The sequence below is a fragment of the Anomalospiza imberbis genome, chromosome 6, assembly GCF_031753505.1.
Source record: "Anomalospiza imberbis isolate Cuckoo-Finch-1a 21T00152 chromosome 6, ASM3175350v1, whole genome shotgun sequence".
Classification (NCBI taxonomy): Eukaryota; Metazoa; Chordata; class Aves; order Passeriformes; family Viduidae; genus Anomalospiza; species Anomalospiza imberbis.
In genome coordinates this window covers 55,489,370-55,503,208 of record NC_089686.1, presented here as the reverse complement: position 1 = coordinate 55,503,208, position 13,839 = coordinate 55,489,370, and the positions used below count along the sequence as shown (strand labels likewise).

The following is a 13,839-nucleotide window of genomic DNA, read 5'->3' as shown; positions in this document are numbered from 1 at the left end:
AATGAAGCAAGGGCACATTTCACCCAGCTGGGTTGGATTTTGACAGAATTCCCATAATCCATTACCCCTTTGGACCTCTGCTGGACACGTGTGGTCTGCAGTTACGCAGGGAATTATATGGATATGAAACCCAGACCTTTCCAGAAATTAAAGGAAAACTAGCCAGGGTTCTGGCAGCCTGCCCAGCTCTGGGTCTGACTCTTATGTGGCTCTTTTCTGGGGAAAAAAGATAGGAAAGAAAAAGGAGGGGAAATGAGAGCAGAGCTATACGTAACATTTTAATATTGAATTTCTTGAGGAGATACCGCAGTGTGGGAGGCAGACAGATCTCATCCATCATCCCAAAGCAGCTTATCACCCTCTGGCTCCGAGCTGGCTGCTCCCAGCTCTCCTGAGCCAGCACTGGGCTGGCTCAGAATTGCTCCCAATAATTCAGATAAAGGGAAGCAGAAGGTTCTTTGGCTCTGCCAAATCCTGCTGTCACCCAAACCCCCAGGAGTGGGGAGCACAAAGGGCTTGGTTTTCCTCTCCTGACTGGCACCTTTCCATAAGGAATCCTTTGGGTCTTCCAGAAAAAGGTATTTCTAGTTTCAATGATTCTGGGGTAAAGAAGTTCTTCCCGGGGGATCCCACCAGGAATGGAACCGCCCACCACATTTCCTGTAGAAGGGAGAATTCCAACCCCAAATGCTTGGGATGATTGTTTGGCCACTCCTGTCTCCTTGGCCTATTCCACCTAAAATCCATTATCTCATCCCCAAAACCGCTCCCACAGCCAGCCCCATGCCCAGCTCCCTCACTACAATAACCCTGTCCCGCTCAGCTCCCTTGGGCACCCCAAATTTCCATTTTTGGGGGCACGTTTGTCCCTCACTGCTGGGAGCCGAACACCAAACCCAGTGGGGTTTCCTCCCGCGCGTGGGAGCGCCGATGAGCATCGGGCTGTGTGGGGATACCTGGCCTGTCCCCTGCCCAGCCGGGCTGTCCCCTGCCCAGCTGGCCTGTCCCCTGCCCAGCCGGGCTGTCTCCTGCACTCCCGGCCTGTCCCCTGCACTCCCGGCCTGTCCCCTGCATTCCCGGCCTGTCCCCTGCACTCCTGGCCTGTCCCCTGCATTCCCGGCCTGTCCCCTGCACTCCTGGCCTGTCCCCTGCATTCCCGGCCTGTCCCCTGCACTCCTGGCCTGTCCCCTGCACTCCGGGCCTGTCCCCTGCCCAGCCAGGCTGTCCCCTGCATTCCCGGGCTGTCCCCTGCCCAGCCGGGCTGTCCCCTGCACACCCGGCCTGTCCCCTGCACTCCCGGGCTGTCCCCTGCACACCCGGGCTGTCCCCTGCACACCCGGCCTGTCCCCTGCACTCCCAGCCTGTCTCCTGCACTCCCGGCCTGTCCCCTGCATTCCCGGCCTGTCCCCTGCATTCCCGGCCTGTCCCCTGCACTCCTGGCCTGTCCCCTGCATTCCCGGCCTGTCCCCTGCACTCCTGGCCTGTCCCCTGCATTCCCGGCCTGTCCCCTGCACTCCTGGCCTGTCCCCTGCACTCCGGGCCTGTCCCCTGCCCAGCCAGGCTGTCCCCTGCATTCCCGGGCTGTCCCCTGCCCAGCCGGGCTGTCCCCTGCACACCCGGCCTGTCCCCTGCACTCCCGGGCTGTCCCCTGCACACCCGGGCTGTCCCCTGCACTCCCGGCCTGTCCCCTGCACTCCCGGCCTGTCCCCTGCACTCCCGGCCTGTCCCCTGCACTCCCGGCCTGTCCCCTGCCCAGCCGGGCTGTCCCCTGCACTCCCGGCCTGTCCCCTGCATTCCCGGCCTGTCCCCTGCATTCCTGGCCTGTCCCCTGCACTCCCGGCCTGTCCCCTGCCCAGCCGGGCTGTCCCCTGCCCAGCCGGGCCGAGGTGTTGTCCCCACGGCGGGACAGCTGCCGAGGTGGCCGGAGGTGACAGCCGGCGGCCTCGGGGGGTTTTTCCCGGGACACTCCGCGGATTCGGGGCCTGGGCGCGGGGCCGGCTCCGTGTCCCCGTCCGCCTCCAGGTGTCGCCGCCCGCGCGCGCCCCGCGGTGGGCGTGGCCTCGCCGTCCCGCGCGGCGATGACGTCACGCGGCCATACACCACCCCCGCCCCGCCCCATTGTCGCGTCTCCGTGACGTCATCGCCCCGCGCCGCTGGCGGTGCCGCGCGCCCGGAGCGGCCATGGCGGTGGCGGGGCCGGGCCGGGCCGGGCCCCGGCTGGGGATGGCGCTGGGGCTGGCGGCGGGCGCCGGCCTCTGCCTCGGCGTGCTCTGGGTCATGCGCCGCCGCTCCAGGGAGGCGGCGGGGCGGCCGCGCCGCGGTACGAGCGGGATCGAGCGGCGGGGAAGCCGGGTCGGGGTGCGGGGAATGGGGCTGGAATAGAGAGGAGTGTGGCTAGAGCTGGCTCTGGAATGAGGGAATGGGGCTGGAATGGGAAGAGTGGAGGGAAACGCGATTAGAGTAGGAAGAATGGGGTTGAAACGGGGGCAGTGGGGTTGTAATGCGGGAAATGGGGCTGGAAAAGGAAGAATGGAGCTGGAGTAGGAGAGAATTGGGATTGAATGCGGGGAATGGGATGGAAGGGGGGAATAGGGCCGGGATGGGGGGAAGTGAGGTTTGGGGTGTTGGGCTTTCAGAAAGTGCTGATTCGGAACCCTGAACTTGCTGCGTTTCATCCACGACTGTGCAAAACTTCGGGAACAGAAAAGGAAACCGTGGTTTTCAGTGATCACAGAATCATGGAATCCTGGAATGGGTTGGGTGGGAAGGGACCTCGAAGCTCATCCAGTCCCACCCCCTGCCATGGGCAGGGACACCTTCCACTAGCCCAGGCTGCTCCAAGCCCCAGCCAACCTGGCCTTGGACGTGTCCAGGGACGGGGCAGCCGCAGCTTCCCTGGGCACCCTGTGCCTGGGCCTGAACGCCCTCACAGGGAGGAATTTCTTCCAATATCCCATCTAAATCTCCCCTTTGTCCTGTCACTCCAGGCCCTTGTGAAGAGTCTCTTTTCCATTTTTCCTTCAGGCTCCTTCAAGGGCCAGTTGGGTCACTGCAGATCCTTCGCTTTTCCAGGCTGAACAATCCCAACTCTCCCAGCCTTTCCCTGCAGCAGAGCTCTGATCCCCTCGGTGTCCCTGCCGACAGAGCCGTGGCCACACTTCCCTCCCCCTGGAATCTGGGGGGGATTCTAAGGGCCTCCTTGTGCTCTGCTGCAGGCCAGGCCGTGCCCGGGGCGCTGCTCCCGGCGGGCACGGGCGATGGAGCCGTGCCCAGCTCCCTGCTGAGGCAGGACGAGCTGCTGGAGCGCCTGGACTTCGTGGTGAGGAACGTGGCGGAGCTGAGGAAGGAGGTGGAGGAGCTGCGGAACAGCCTGCAGGACCTGGCGGTGGACATCGTGGGGGAAGTCAGGTGCTGCAGCAATCCCTGCCTGCACCGGGATTCTCCTGGGCTGGGAGGGAGCTCAGAGCCCTCCCACCCACGGGCAGGGACACCTTCCACCTGCCCAAGCTGCTCCAAGCCCTGTCAACGCTCCCAAGGGATGGGGCAGGCACAGCTCCCCTGGGAAATCCATTGCGGTGCTGCACCAGCCTCACAGGGAGAGATCCGTTCTCTGCATCCAAGCTGAATTCCCCTCTTCCGCTCTGAACCCGCTCTGTCACTCCAGTTCCTGTTGCAGAGGCTGGATGAGCAGCACATCTGCGGATCCTGTATGGATTGTCCATGGGTTGTCCACGGAGGAGGATTTGCTTGACCTGCAGATATATTATATTAGATACATTATAGTATATAATATATTATATATCATCATAATTATACATAATATATACATTACATATTATACAATATGCATTATATATTATATAATAATGCAATCATAATACATAATATAATAATACATTATATGATGTGATCTATAACTATAATTGCATATACAACACATTATATATTGTATAATTATATATTATATGATAGATGCCATATATTACATATTATACAGAATACAAAATTAGCTCCACTCGAGTTTGTACAAACACCTCGTGAATTCTTTGCCTAGAAAGGGAGTTGGGTGGAGTCTGCTGGAGAGGAGAAGGGGAATAGCAGATATTTCATTGCCAAATATTTATTTCTCTTCCTTTTTCTTTCCCTCCAGGACCCACCTGGAAGAAACCCAGCGTGTGACTCGCCGGAGGAAGTTCCCCTTCTCCAGGGACAGAAGTGACTCCACATGCTCCAGCTCTGTTTATTTCACAGCCAGCTCAGGGAATCCCAACACAGATGATGGAGAGAGTGAAGGGGGGTAAGCAGAGCACTGGGACAGATGTTTCAGGGGATTTGGTGCCACATCATGTTTGGAACATAAAAACAAGGGAATTTTCTTCCCCTACAACCTGTTTTAACTTGTTTTAATTTGCTTTTGTTCCAGTAAGTGTGTTACTGCCAGGGCCAGACTGAGAGATCTGGAATGATCCTGACTTTTGAAGAAATCAAAAAAAAAAAAAACAAAAAACAAAACATTTTTGAGGGGTTTTAAAGAAGTAATTTGATTAAGGAACCTTGCAGAAGGAAGGGAAGTACAAGTCCAGCCTGGCAATGGAGTGAGAGAGTTTGGAAATCAAATTTCCAGGCAATATATATTACATTAAAACAATCAGATCATCGAAACAGCAAATATCCTGAGGTGGAAGGGACCCAGGAGGATCATCCAAGTCCAACTCCTGGCCCTGCACACCACAGAAAACTTCTGTGTGGTGTGAGAACATCATTAAAAATGCCAATGTAGCTGCAGGTTTATTCCTGTTAGACAGCTAACAAGTTCTCCTGCACCTGTGACTGCTCATTTTCTGAGGAAATGCTGCTCCTTTGTGCCTGAATCTGACCACTTCTGTTGCCTGTGGGGTATGGAAGTGTGTCCCAAAACAGCTGGTGCTGCTATGTACATTTTCCCAGAGCAGTTGGGATGAAATACCATTTAAAGAGGGATTTTAGAGCTGTGGGAGCATTTCAGGGGGAATTTGGGCAGCCAAATGACCTGGGGGCTGGTGCCAGCTGCCATTTCAGCAGGGATTTGTCCTGCCAGGACAAAGCACAGGGATCTGGGACTGCCCTAAGCTCCTGTTTGTCTCTAATAACTAGAGCTGGTGAGGGTGATCTCATTGGGGTTGTAGAGCTTCATTCAGCTCAAGTGGGTGTTGGGATGAGAGGGAAATTAAGAAGGGAGTGATTCATGGTGGTGTAATAGGGTAAGGAGGCTGCAGAACAGATTTTAGAGCTGTGGAGTTGGTTCTGAAGGCAGGACTTGGGTGTTTGGATAACAGCAGATGCACTGAGTCACCAGGGGGACAAGGGTTTGTGTAGAACTGCTGGAAAAAGGGGGTTTGGCCACACATCCCAGCCCTGGCTGTCAGAAAACTGTGAGTTCAGATGACAGAAAATTGTGAGTTGTGACAGAGGCTGAGAATTCAGGGTTGCAGAAACGACACCTCCTCGGGGGACAGGGGTGTATTTTACTGCAAAACCCCATTAATTTATTGGGAATCCAGTGGTGGTTGGTGGAGTCCTTACCTTTTAATTAACATCTGTAATTAGCTGTAATGACCACTCTGGGGATTGGTGGATTAGCAGCTCTCACCTGATTTAAAACTGGAATCTCAGGTAATGCCTCACTCTGATCCTACACAGAGAGGTGTAAAAATATCAGTCAGGCCAGGACCAGCTGCCTGTAGTGTGCAGTGTCATCTGCTAGGGATGTAAATGTGCTTGACAAATAACATTTTCAGGGTAGGAAATGTAAATTTTGGGAAAAACCACTGAAGCTTTGAAGCAGGCACCGGGAGGAGGAATGAGCCTGTTGCCAACAGATGGATTTCAGCTGGGCTTCCTTGCTGACAGCTGAAGTCTTTCAGTGAAATTCAGAACAAAAACCCCCCACATCAGCTTTATTTTGTGAACCACCAGCTTCTCCAATTTCAGACACAACTCCCAAAAAATCTCCCAAGAGTTTTCAGGGGGGTTGTGCTGCTTAATTTCCCAGTGGGGTTTTCGGTTTCTTCACCTCCTCTTTTTTCCTTCAGGGTCGCCATATGAAAGTATTCCAGAGCTTTCCATCATTGTAAACTCAGGAAAACAGGCTGATAACACCTAAATCCCAAAATCTCCCTGAAAACTTTGGGTTTCCTTGTGTTTTTGAGCTGGCAGAATCTCGTAGGGGCTGTCTGGCAGAAAACACTGTTGGTTTTTGAGCTGAAGGGCTGAAATCTTGCCAGCTGCTAGTAAAATGTTGGGGGTTAGGATGGGGAAATCAGGGAATTCGAGGAGTTTTTGTTTAATAACTGGAAATGAGGTGGTCTAGAGAGCTAATAATGTCATTAATATTAAGAAGTGTAAATAAATGAGGATTTTAATCTGAGGCAGAGCCATGCCAGTGTCACCTACCCTTGCGTTGGTTATCTATTAATTCAGTGTCATCTCCAGCCTGGCATCCTTGCTTTCCTGCCTTTGCAGTGTGAGGCTGATGCTTTATTTCTTGCCTTAAAATGTTTCAGGACAACGTGGTGGGGTTTTGAAAGTCTGGGTGAGGGTTGGAGGCTGCAGTGAGGGAGCAGAGAGGGGAATTCCTGAGAATTAGGGATGGTTCTCAGGAAGCTTTGATAGCCAAACGTGTCTTGTTATCTGTGTGTGGGCAAAGCCCTGTCACTGCCTCCTTCAGATAGGGGCTGTGGTCACATATCTGTGTCCCCAGACAAAGGCAGGGCCACAGGGCTGTCCCTGGGAGGAGGAATCAGCCAGGACAGAGGGAAGCACAGCTGGAAGTACCCAGTGCCCCCAGAGTGCAGGGAACTCAGCAGAACTGCTGAAGTTCTCTTGGGCAGATACTGACTTAAATCAGCAAAGCCCCCGTGTTCAAATGCACATTTTGAAATGACTGGCTGATTTGTGCCTGTTTGTAGTTAAGAGCTTGCAGGTGAAAGTGAGGGGCACAGATAGTCTTGTTTGGAAGGGAATCAGCTCTGTAAGTAGACTCCCTGCTGCTGTGGTACCACTGTGTGCCCTGGTTTAAATTTTAAATTCCCAGCTTGGGTGCTGGGGGAGCTTAATTTTCTCCATTTTCAGGAGCTTTGATCTGAGCTTTACAGGATCACTGAGGTTAGGAGGAGCTGACAGAGTGTGCAGGGGAGGTGGGGACAGTTAGAATCCTGGAATGGTTTGGGAGAGAAGGGACATCAAAGCTCATCCAGTGCCACCCCCTGTCCTGGGCAGGGACACCTTCCATAGACCAGGTTGCTCAAAACTGACTTGGCACTTAGCTTTGTTGTCACCTTCATCCTTCAGCTTTCTGAGGGTGATAGGAGAAATGAGGTTGTGTGAGACACTTGGGTTGTGCAGTTTTCTCTGGGATGAGCTAAGATACTCTTTCTCTCCTCTCCTCTCTTCAAACTGCTTTGGTGATGTTTTTTTCCCCCGAAGTTACACCACGGCCAACGCCGAGTCCGACTACGACCGGGAGTCGGAGCGGGAGAGCGAGGACGAAGTGAGCTGTGACACAGTGAGGACCGTGCGCAGGGACTCCCTGGACCTGGTCCCCGAGGATGAAAGCCCTCTGCTCCTGGATTCCTCGCTGGAGGAGGGGCTGGGGCAGCTCCTGGAGCAGGCTGACCGCCTGCACAGCGGCGATGAGCAGGACAGGAGAGAGGGCTTCCAGCTGCTCCTCAACAACAAGCTGGCGGTATAGGTGCCTTGTTGTATTTTCCAGCACTAGGGGAGGGTCAGCGTGGATGTCAGGAGGGATTTCTTCACTCAGAGTCCAACCTGGAACTGATCCCCGGAGCACTGAGTGCCATGTCCAATCATTCCTTGGACACCTCCAGAGATGAGGACTCCACCACCTCCCTGGGCAGCCCCTCCCATTGCCTGACCACTCTTTCCAGGAAGAAATTCCTCCTGGTGTCCAGCCCAAACCTGCTCTGGCACAACTTGAGGCCATTTCCTCTTGTCCCATCCCTTGCTCCCTGGGAGCAGCGCCTGGTCCCCCTCGGCTGTCCCCTCCTGTCAGGGAGTTGTGGAGAGGGAAAAGGTCCCTCCTGAGCATCCTTTTCTCCAGGCTGAGTCCCCCCAGCTCTGTTGCCTTCCCTGGACGTGCTCCATCCTCCCCTCACTGCCTTTCTGACTTGAGGAGCCCAGAGCTGGGCACAGCACTGGAGGTGCCCCTGCAGGGAACTCTTCTGCAGCACTGACTTCTAAACTTGCACTCGCTGTGCTTCCACTTTGCTTCCTTTGGAATTGGGGCATTTTAAGGCTTAGAAAAATCCCTGCATGACTCCTGCTGTGTTTTGCTGCTGACCCGATGTGGGCTGTTTGGGATGTTTGTGTTCCCTGCAGTACGCGGGGCAGCGCGAGTTCCTGTGGCGCCTGGCGCGGGCGCACTGCGACATGTGGGAGCTGACGGAGGACGAGGACGAGAGGAGGTCCTATGCCACAGCGGGTAAGGGATCCCCTGCTGCCCCAAAGGAGGGCTGGCACTCAGCTGCACAACCCCTCCACCTGCCAGCAGGGCCGTGGAGTCACTGGTTTTCCCTAGAATCTGGTTTTTAGGGGAGTGGGAAGCAAGGCTTTAAATGAATTTTTTGTGTTTAAAAAGTGAGCTTTCTGAAAGAGTCTAAATAGAGACCTACTTAGAGCTGGGAAAGATGTTTCTCAAACCTGTCATCCATTTCTTTGTGATACTAAAATCAGTCATAAACATGAAATAAACAAGCTTTGCTGTAGCACACTGGATTTTCTCTGTTGCTAGCACATGCAGATATAAAAACAATGCCTATTTTTAAATTCCCTTTAACTTCATTCCCTCTTTGTTCTTTACCACCTCAAAGGTGTCTGCAAGATTTTAGGTGAGTCAGAATAGAACAAAAATCATCTTCATTACAGTTAAGATGTGCAACAAAATATACTAATCTAAATAATTTCTGTCTTGTTTATTATGCACATAACTAAATTTAGTTAATACTGTAGCTAATATAATTACTCTTTTCCGGGAATCAGTGGAGCCATTTAAACATGGAATTCTAAGTTTTGTATTGTCCTTTTAGCCATCAGCAGGTGCTTAGTTTTCAGCCTTTTGAACCTGCCAGAGGATAAAATTATGTATGGGATGTTTCCAAGCCAAATGCATTATCAAGCTGACAAATACATGACTTTTATGCTGTTGTGTTACTCTGACAGACTCAGAGAAAGAAACTGGGAGAAAAAGCAACTGGATTTCTTATCTCTGACTACTTTTTTGTTCCAGGGAAGGAAGAGCTGGAACTTGCCTTGCAGAAATGGGATCAAAGTGCTGAGTGCCACCAGTGGTAAGTGACTTTTTACTTCTTGCTTTTAAGAAGCCTAGGAAAAGGACCTGGAGGTTTTTGTGAGCTGAGCTGCAGTTAAAAAATAATAAATACAACCCCCCCCCCCCCAACTTATTTGCTGTTACTTGCACTGTGCCACACTGGTGGTGTTTTCCCATAAAAAGCCATTTTTAGCAGCTTTGCTTAGTTGGTGTAAGGAATGACTTGACAGACAGTAGGTTTGGTTGTGATGGTAGGAATAAATTTGGGGTAACTTACAGCAACTTAATTATGAATTTCTCTTTGAAGAGTTCTGGAGGAAAAGCTCCCAAGTGGAGCTGCTTTTGAGGCAAGAGGGGATGTGTTTGACTCCATCAGCCAGGCCTGCGAGTGTGGGCTTGGTGCTCTGCCAAATTCCTTGTTTTCCACTTAATTCTGGAGGAAGGAGATCCATTACTCTCACCAGACAGGCTTTTAGAGTCCCCTGGAAGTGTTTTCTGGCACTGCTGGCTCTGCTCTCATCACCCTGCAGGGCCCTTGGCTTGGAAATGAAGGGACACAGCAGCACATGGCTCTTTTCTATTTAAACAGAGATATTTTGTGTATTTGTTCCATGCTAAAAGAAGAGATGATCTGCAGTTCAGCCAAGCAGTTGTGACCAACATTTCTGCACAGGGTTTCAGGGAGGAGGCAGGAGAGGAGGAAGGCTGCCTTCAGCAGACTGGATGAGCAGGCTGTGCTTCCAGCTCATGTGTGGAATTTTTAAATGCCCTTTAATAAATCACTCCAACAGAGAGTTTGTGGAGTGGCACAGATATTTAGAGATAAGGGAGTGTGCTTTTCTGTTACTCTGGTGAATTCCTCTGTGAATGGTGTTTGAAGGATTGACAGCACTTAAATTAGAATAAAAGGGATTTTTTTTTTTCTTCTTTAATGAAAATTATTGGGAAAGGAGGTTGCTGAGTGTCTTTGCCAAACAAGATCTGTGCTCTTGTAACGAGTAAATGTGCTTGAAGGATTGTTTTGAACTACTGGCATCTGAATAATGCCGTTATAATCTTAAACTGTGTTTCATCTGTTGGTAATGAATTACTGCTCTCAATTAAAGCTTTGATTGGAAGGAGGAATTTGAGAGCAGGAAAATCTCCAGCAGATCAGGGTGCTGAGCTCTTGTCTGCTGGCTTAACATCTTTGACTGAATGGGGTTCAGTTGCCAGAGTGAATCTTAAAATTTGTATTTTGCAAAGCCAGGTTCTACTCCAGTGTCCAAATATTGACAGTTTTGCCTTGGAATTCCAAGTCTGGGACAATTCTCAGCCCCTCAGACCCCTTCCCCTAACAGGGATAAGGCTCCTTCCTGCACATCTTGCTTTTAATTCTCCAGGGCAGCTGGAGGAAGGAAGCAGCAGAGCAGCATGTGGGAGGTGTGGGATTTCTTGGGGATGAATATGTAGCTCCCTTTATCAGCACGCAAATTACTATTTTCTGCCACGAATGGAACAGGAAATTATTCCCTTCCCAGCTCTGAAGTGGTCACAAGCTGGCTTAATTGCAGTCTGTCTTTATGCTAATTGAATTTACCCTGGGGATAAAAAGCAGCAGAAGTTTTAAAGCTTTTTTTGGGGTGGATTTGATGCCCCAAATGTTGGGGGAAGCGATCAGAGAACATTGTTCACATTTATTTAAATTACAGTTTTATTCTGTCATATTTCTCTCTAGTGACTAATTTTCTTGCTGAAGAATCCTTTATTATCTTCTGTCACAGGGGAGTAATTTATTATGCCTCACCACCCATGTTGTCTTTGCAATATTCTTCTCCCTCTTCCTTGTAGTAGTTTTTCAGACAAAAGTGGAGGGATTCAGTGCAGGACACAAGCTGTGGGAGTGGCATGGCTTTGTGCTGGTGTGGTGGTCCTTTGCATTCTTTCTTCTACACACAGCAGTCACCATCATCTTTCTCTCTTCCACTGCATCTGGAATGGCCACTTTAATAGAAATATTCCCAGTTCTTTTGCTGCCTCTCCACACAGGCTGTGTGAAGCTGATGGTGCAGGTCTCCTGGGCTGCGTTTTTTCTCTGTGTGTGCATCATTTCTTGTTCATTTTCTCTTTTATCAGTTGCCTCTTGAAAGTTTGAGGATTCCTTCAGATGAAATTGTGCTGTTTTTTTGGTGCTTATTCATTGTCTTTTGTGCTTGTTTTTTCCTCCTGCTGCCCACATCATTCCCAGTTTGTGAGGTGCCAAGGAAGACAAGAGGTACTTTGCCTACAGTTATCATTGCGAGGAAATAATTCTCCCCTCAGTGCCTCATTGTTGTTCAGTCATCACTGGCATTTTAAAGAAACAAAGAAAGAAAATAACTGGGGAAGGGAAGGATTTCTGCTGGGAAATCAGTGCTGGCTACAGCTCCTTTCGGGCTTGGAAGGACTTGGCAGCAGGAGGAAAAGTGGTTTCTCAGGAGTGCCAGGGAGAGCAGTGTGGGGCTGCGTCTGGCCTGGCTTTGGGTTCTGCCCAAGCACACAGGAGAGGCTTTCATGGCTCTGCTCTGGCCGGCGAGTGTGGACAAAGCTCTCCTTGCAGCTGTTGCTGTTGGAAGCTGGCCGGTGCCAAGGGAGCCGTCTCCAGGCAGAATGGAGCAGGAATTTGGTCAGGGCTGCACAGACAAGCCAGCCTTGTGCAGAGGGACCGACCTCTGCCCCTGCTGCCCTTGGGAGGTTCCCTTGGGAAATGTGGGATTTGTGTTGGGCATTAAATGCATTTAATGCCTTCAGAGTTGATCTGTGTATGGGAAGTGAGGGATTCGCAGGGAATGATCTTAGAGCCTCTCTGCTCCTGAGTTACAGTGACCTGGCTCTTACCTTGGATTTAGACACCAGAGACTTTCTCTGCTTTGATTGTCAGAGATCCCTGAGCAGGTAGAGCTTTTGTCCATTTAAACTGATTTCTCTATGAGCCGATTTCAGCTCCTGAGTAGGACAGAGCAAGTTCCCAAGTCTGTACTTGGATGGATGCATGCATGCATGCATGGATGGAGCATCAGTGGCTGCACAGACCTTTCCGAAATGAATTGAGAAACAACTGTGGCTTTCTAGAATTCCCAGCCCATTCCCTATGGGTGTTTTCAGCACAACTGTAAGCACAAGGCAGCAGCTTTAGGGATCAGGAAAGGAGAGCAAGCTCTGGATTTGCCTTGGCTTCCATTCCTCTTGCTAAAAGTAATACTGGAAATGCAACCAGAGGGATTTCAGAGAAACCTGAGGAAAATGGTGCAGGTGCTGTGTCAGGAGCTGTAGTTTGAGTTGGACATTTTGCCCTGGAAATGAAGCACTGCCTACTGAAAGCCCTCACTGTGGGAGGAATCATCAGCTCCAGCCCCCTTGGAGTTATCCTGTGTGTTATGGAGAAGTGGGTTGGGCTTGGATGAGTCTCCAAAATGTACTCTTTCTCCTGGAGAGTCTGGCAGTTTGGTGGAACATCTTGATCACCAGCCCTTTTCAGTTCCGTGGGTACATCTGGCTGTCCGTGGGCAGATCCTGGATTTTGGAAAAGTCACAGCATTCCGGATATGCCTGGAGATGGCCTTCATTTAACACCTGGCAGTGCTTCAGCATTTCACTCTTGCTGCATCACTGCCCAGATCTGGCCAATTCTGAGCCAGGTTCTGGATTTATGAGCTGAGCATTTTCTGTTCTGCAGGCAGATTAAACAGGGAATTTGCTGTCAGTGTGATATGGGGCAGGAGCAGCTCTGGGAATAGGTGTTAGGAAATAGTTCAGAATGTAGTGGAGGGAAAATAACATGGAATTAGAGCAGTCTGGATGCATTTCCCTGACTTGTCTGCCCTGGAAGGTGAATTCAGAAATGTGAACATCCAGAATACAGGAGCTCTCCTAGATGGATGTTTGTGGGCTGTAAGGAAGGGGGAGCATCAGCTTTTCCCACTATTTCCTTCCATCTTGTCTCCCCATGGAAGAGCTAAAGCTTTTTTCCCCAACCTCTTCAGGGTCAGCTGGTCATTAATTTCAGGTTGAGTCACTGGGAGTTCTGCTGTCTCTCTCAAAGCACTAATTCCCAAATAAATTCTTACTTTAATTTTTGGTTGTTGCAGTCTAAATACCTGCTTGCTATTTCCCTGTCCCCTTACTCAAGTGCAGGGAGTCACATACATCTACCCAGTGCACAGGAAGCTGAAAAACTGGGAATGCTCACAAAATATTGGAAAATCGTCTTTGAGGTGGTTAAAAGAGCTAAGAGCTGTGTTTGGGCTAGCAGAGCCCCCTGACTTTAGAGGGGAGGTGCTGGAGGCTCTGTATTCCATGGCAGAGTCCTGCTTCCAGGGGAGTCAGAGTGCAGAACCCAAAAAGTCCTTCACAGTCCTGAGCTCAAATCCTGGGGATTTAAGCTGGAAGATCAGGCTCTCTCAGCTGGGGGTTCTACAGAGTTTATTTTCTAATAAATGGGGAAATCCTGAGCTGAGATTCCAGGGGGAACTGGTGTGTCAGCAGCTTAATGAGAA

At 50.8% G+C, this 13,839-nt stretch overlaps 2 protein-coding genes across 8 annotated transcripts in view; one reads left to right on the top strand and one right to left on the bottom strand.

Moving 5' to 3' along the window:
* MYRF (myelin regulatory factor) overlaps nt 1-13,839 on the bottom strand; it is a 232,964-nt gene that overhangs the window by 138,129 nt on the left and 80,996 nt on the right. For 4 of the 6 annotated variants that reach the window (XM_068194395.1, XM_068194398.1, XM_068194397.1 and 1 more), the window contains one exon: nt 2,769-2,816. The exons of 1 other annotated variant lie outside the window; for it this stretch is intronic. The gene's annotated coding sequence lies outside the window, so the exon portion shown is untranslated. Of the gene's footprint in view, nt 1-2,768; nt 2,817-13,839 lie in introns of those variants that run through there. One more of the 6 variants, XM_068194400.1, reaches the window with a different exon arrangement.
* RMDN3 (regulator of microtubule dynamics 3) overlaps nt 1-13,839 on the top strand; it is a 28,673-nt gene that overhangs the window by 6,887 nt on the left and 7,947 nt on the right. Inside the window, exons 1-6 of one of the 2 annotated variants that reach the window (XM_068194411.1) lie at nt 2,182-2,320; nt 3,216-3,408; nt 4,151-4,297; nt 7,465-7,723; nt 8,377-8,479; nt 9,284-9,344. In XM_068194411.1, coding sequence (XP_068050512.1) covers nt 2,182-2,320; nt 3,216-3,408; nt 4,151-4,297; nt 7,465-7,723; nt 8,377-8,479; nt 9,284-9,344 — 902 coding nt within the window. Of the gene's footprint in view, nt 1-2,181; nt 2,321-3,215; nt 3,409-4,150; nt 4,298-7,464; nt 7,724-8,376; nt 8,480-9,283; nt 9,345-13,839 lie in introns of those variants that run through there. The other variant, XM_068194409.1, reaches the window with a different exon arrangement.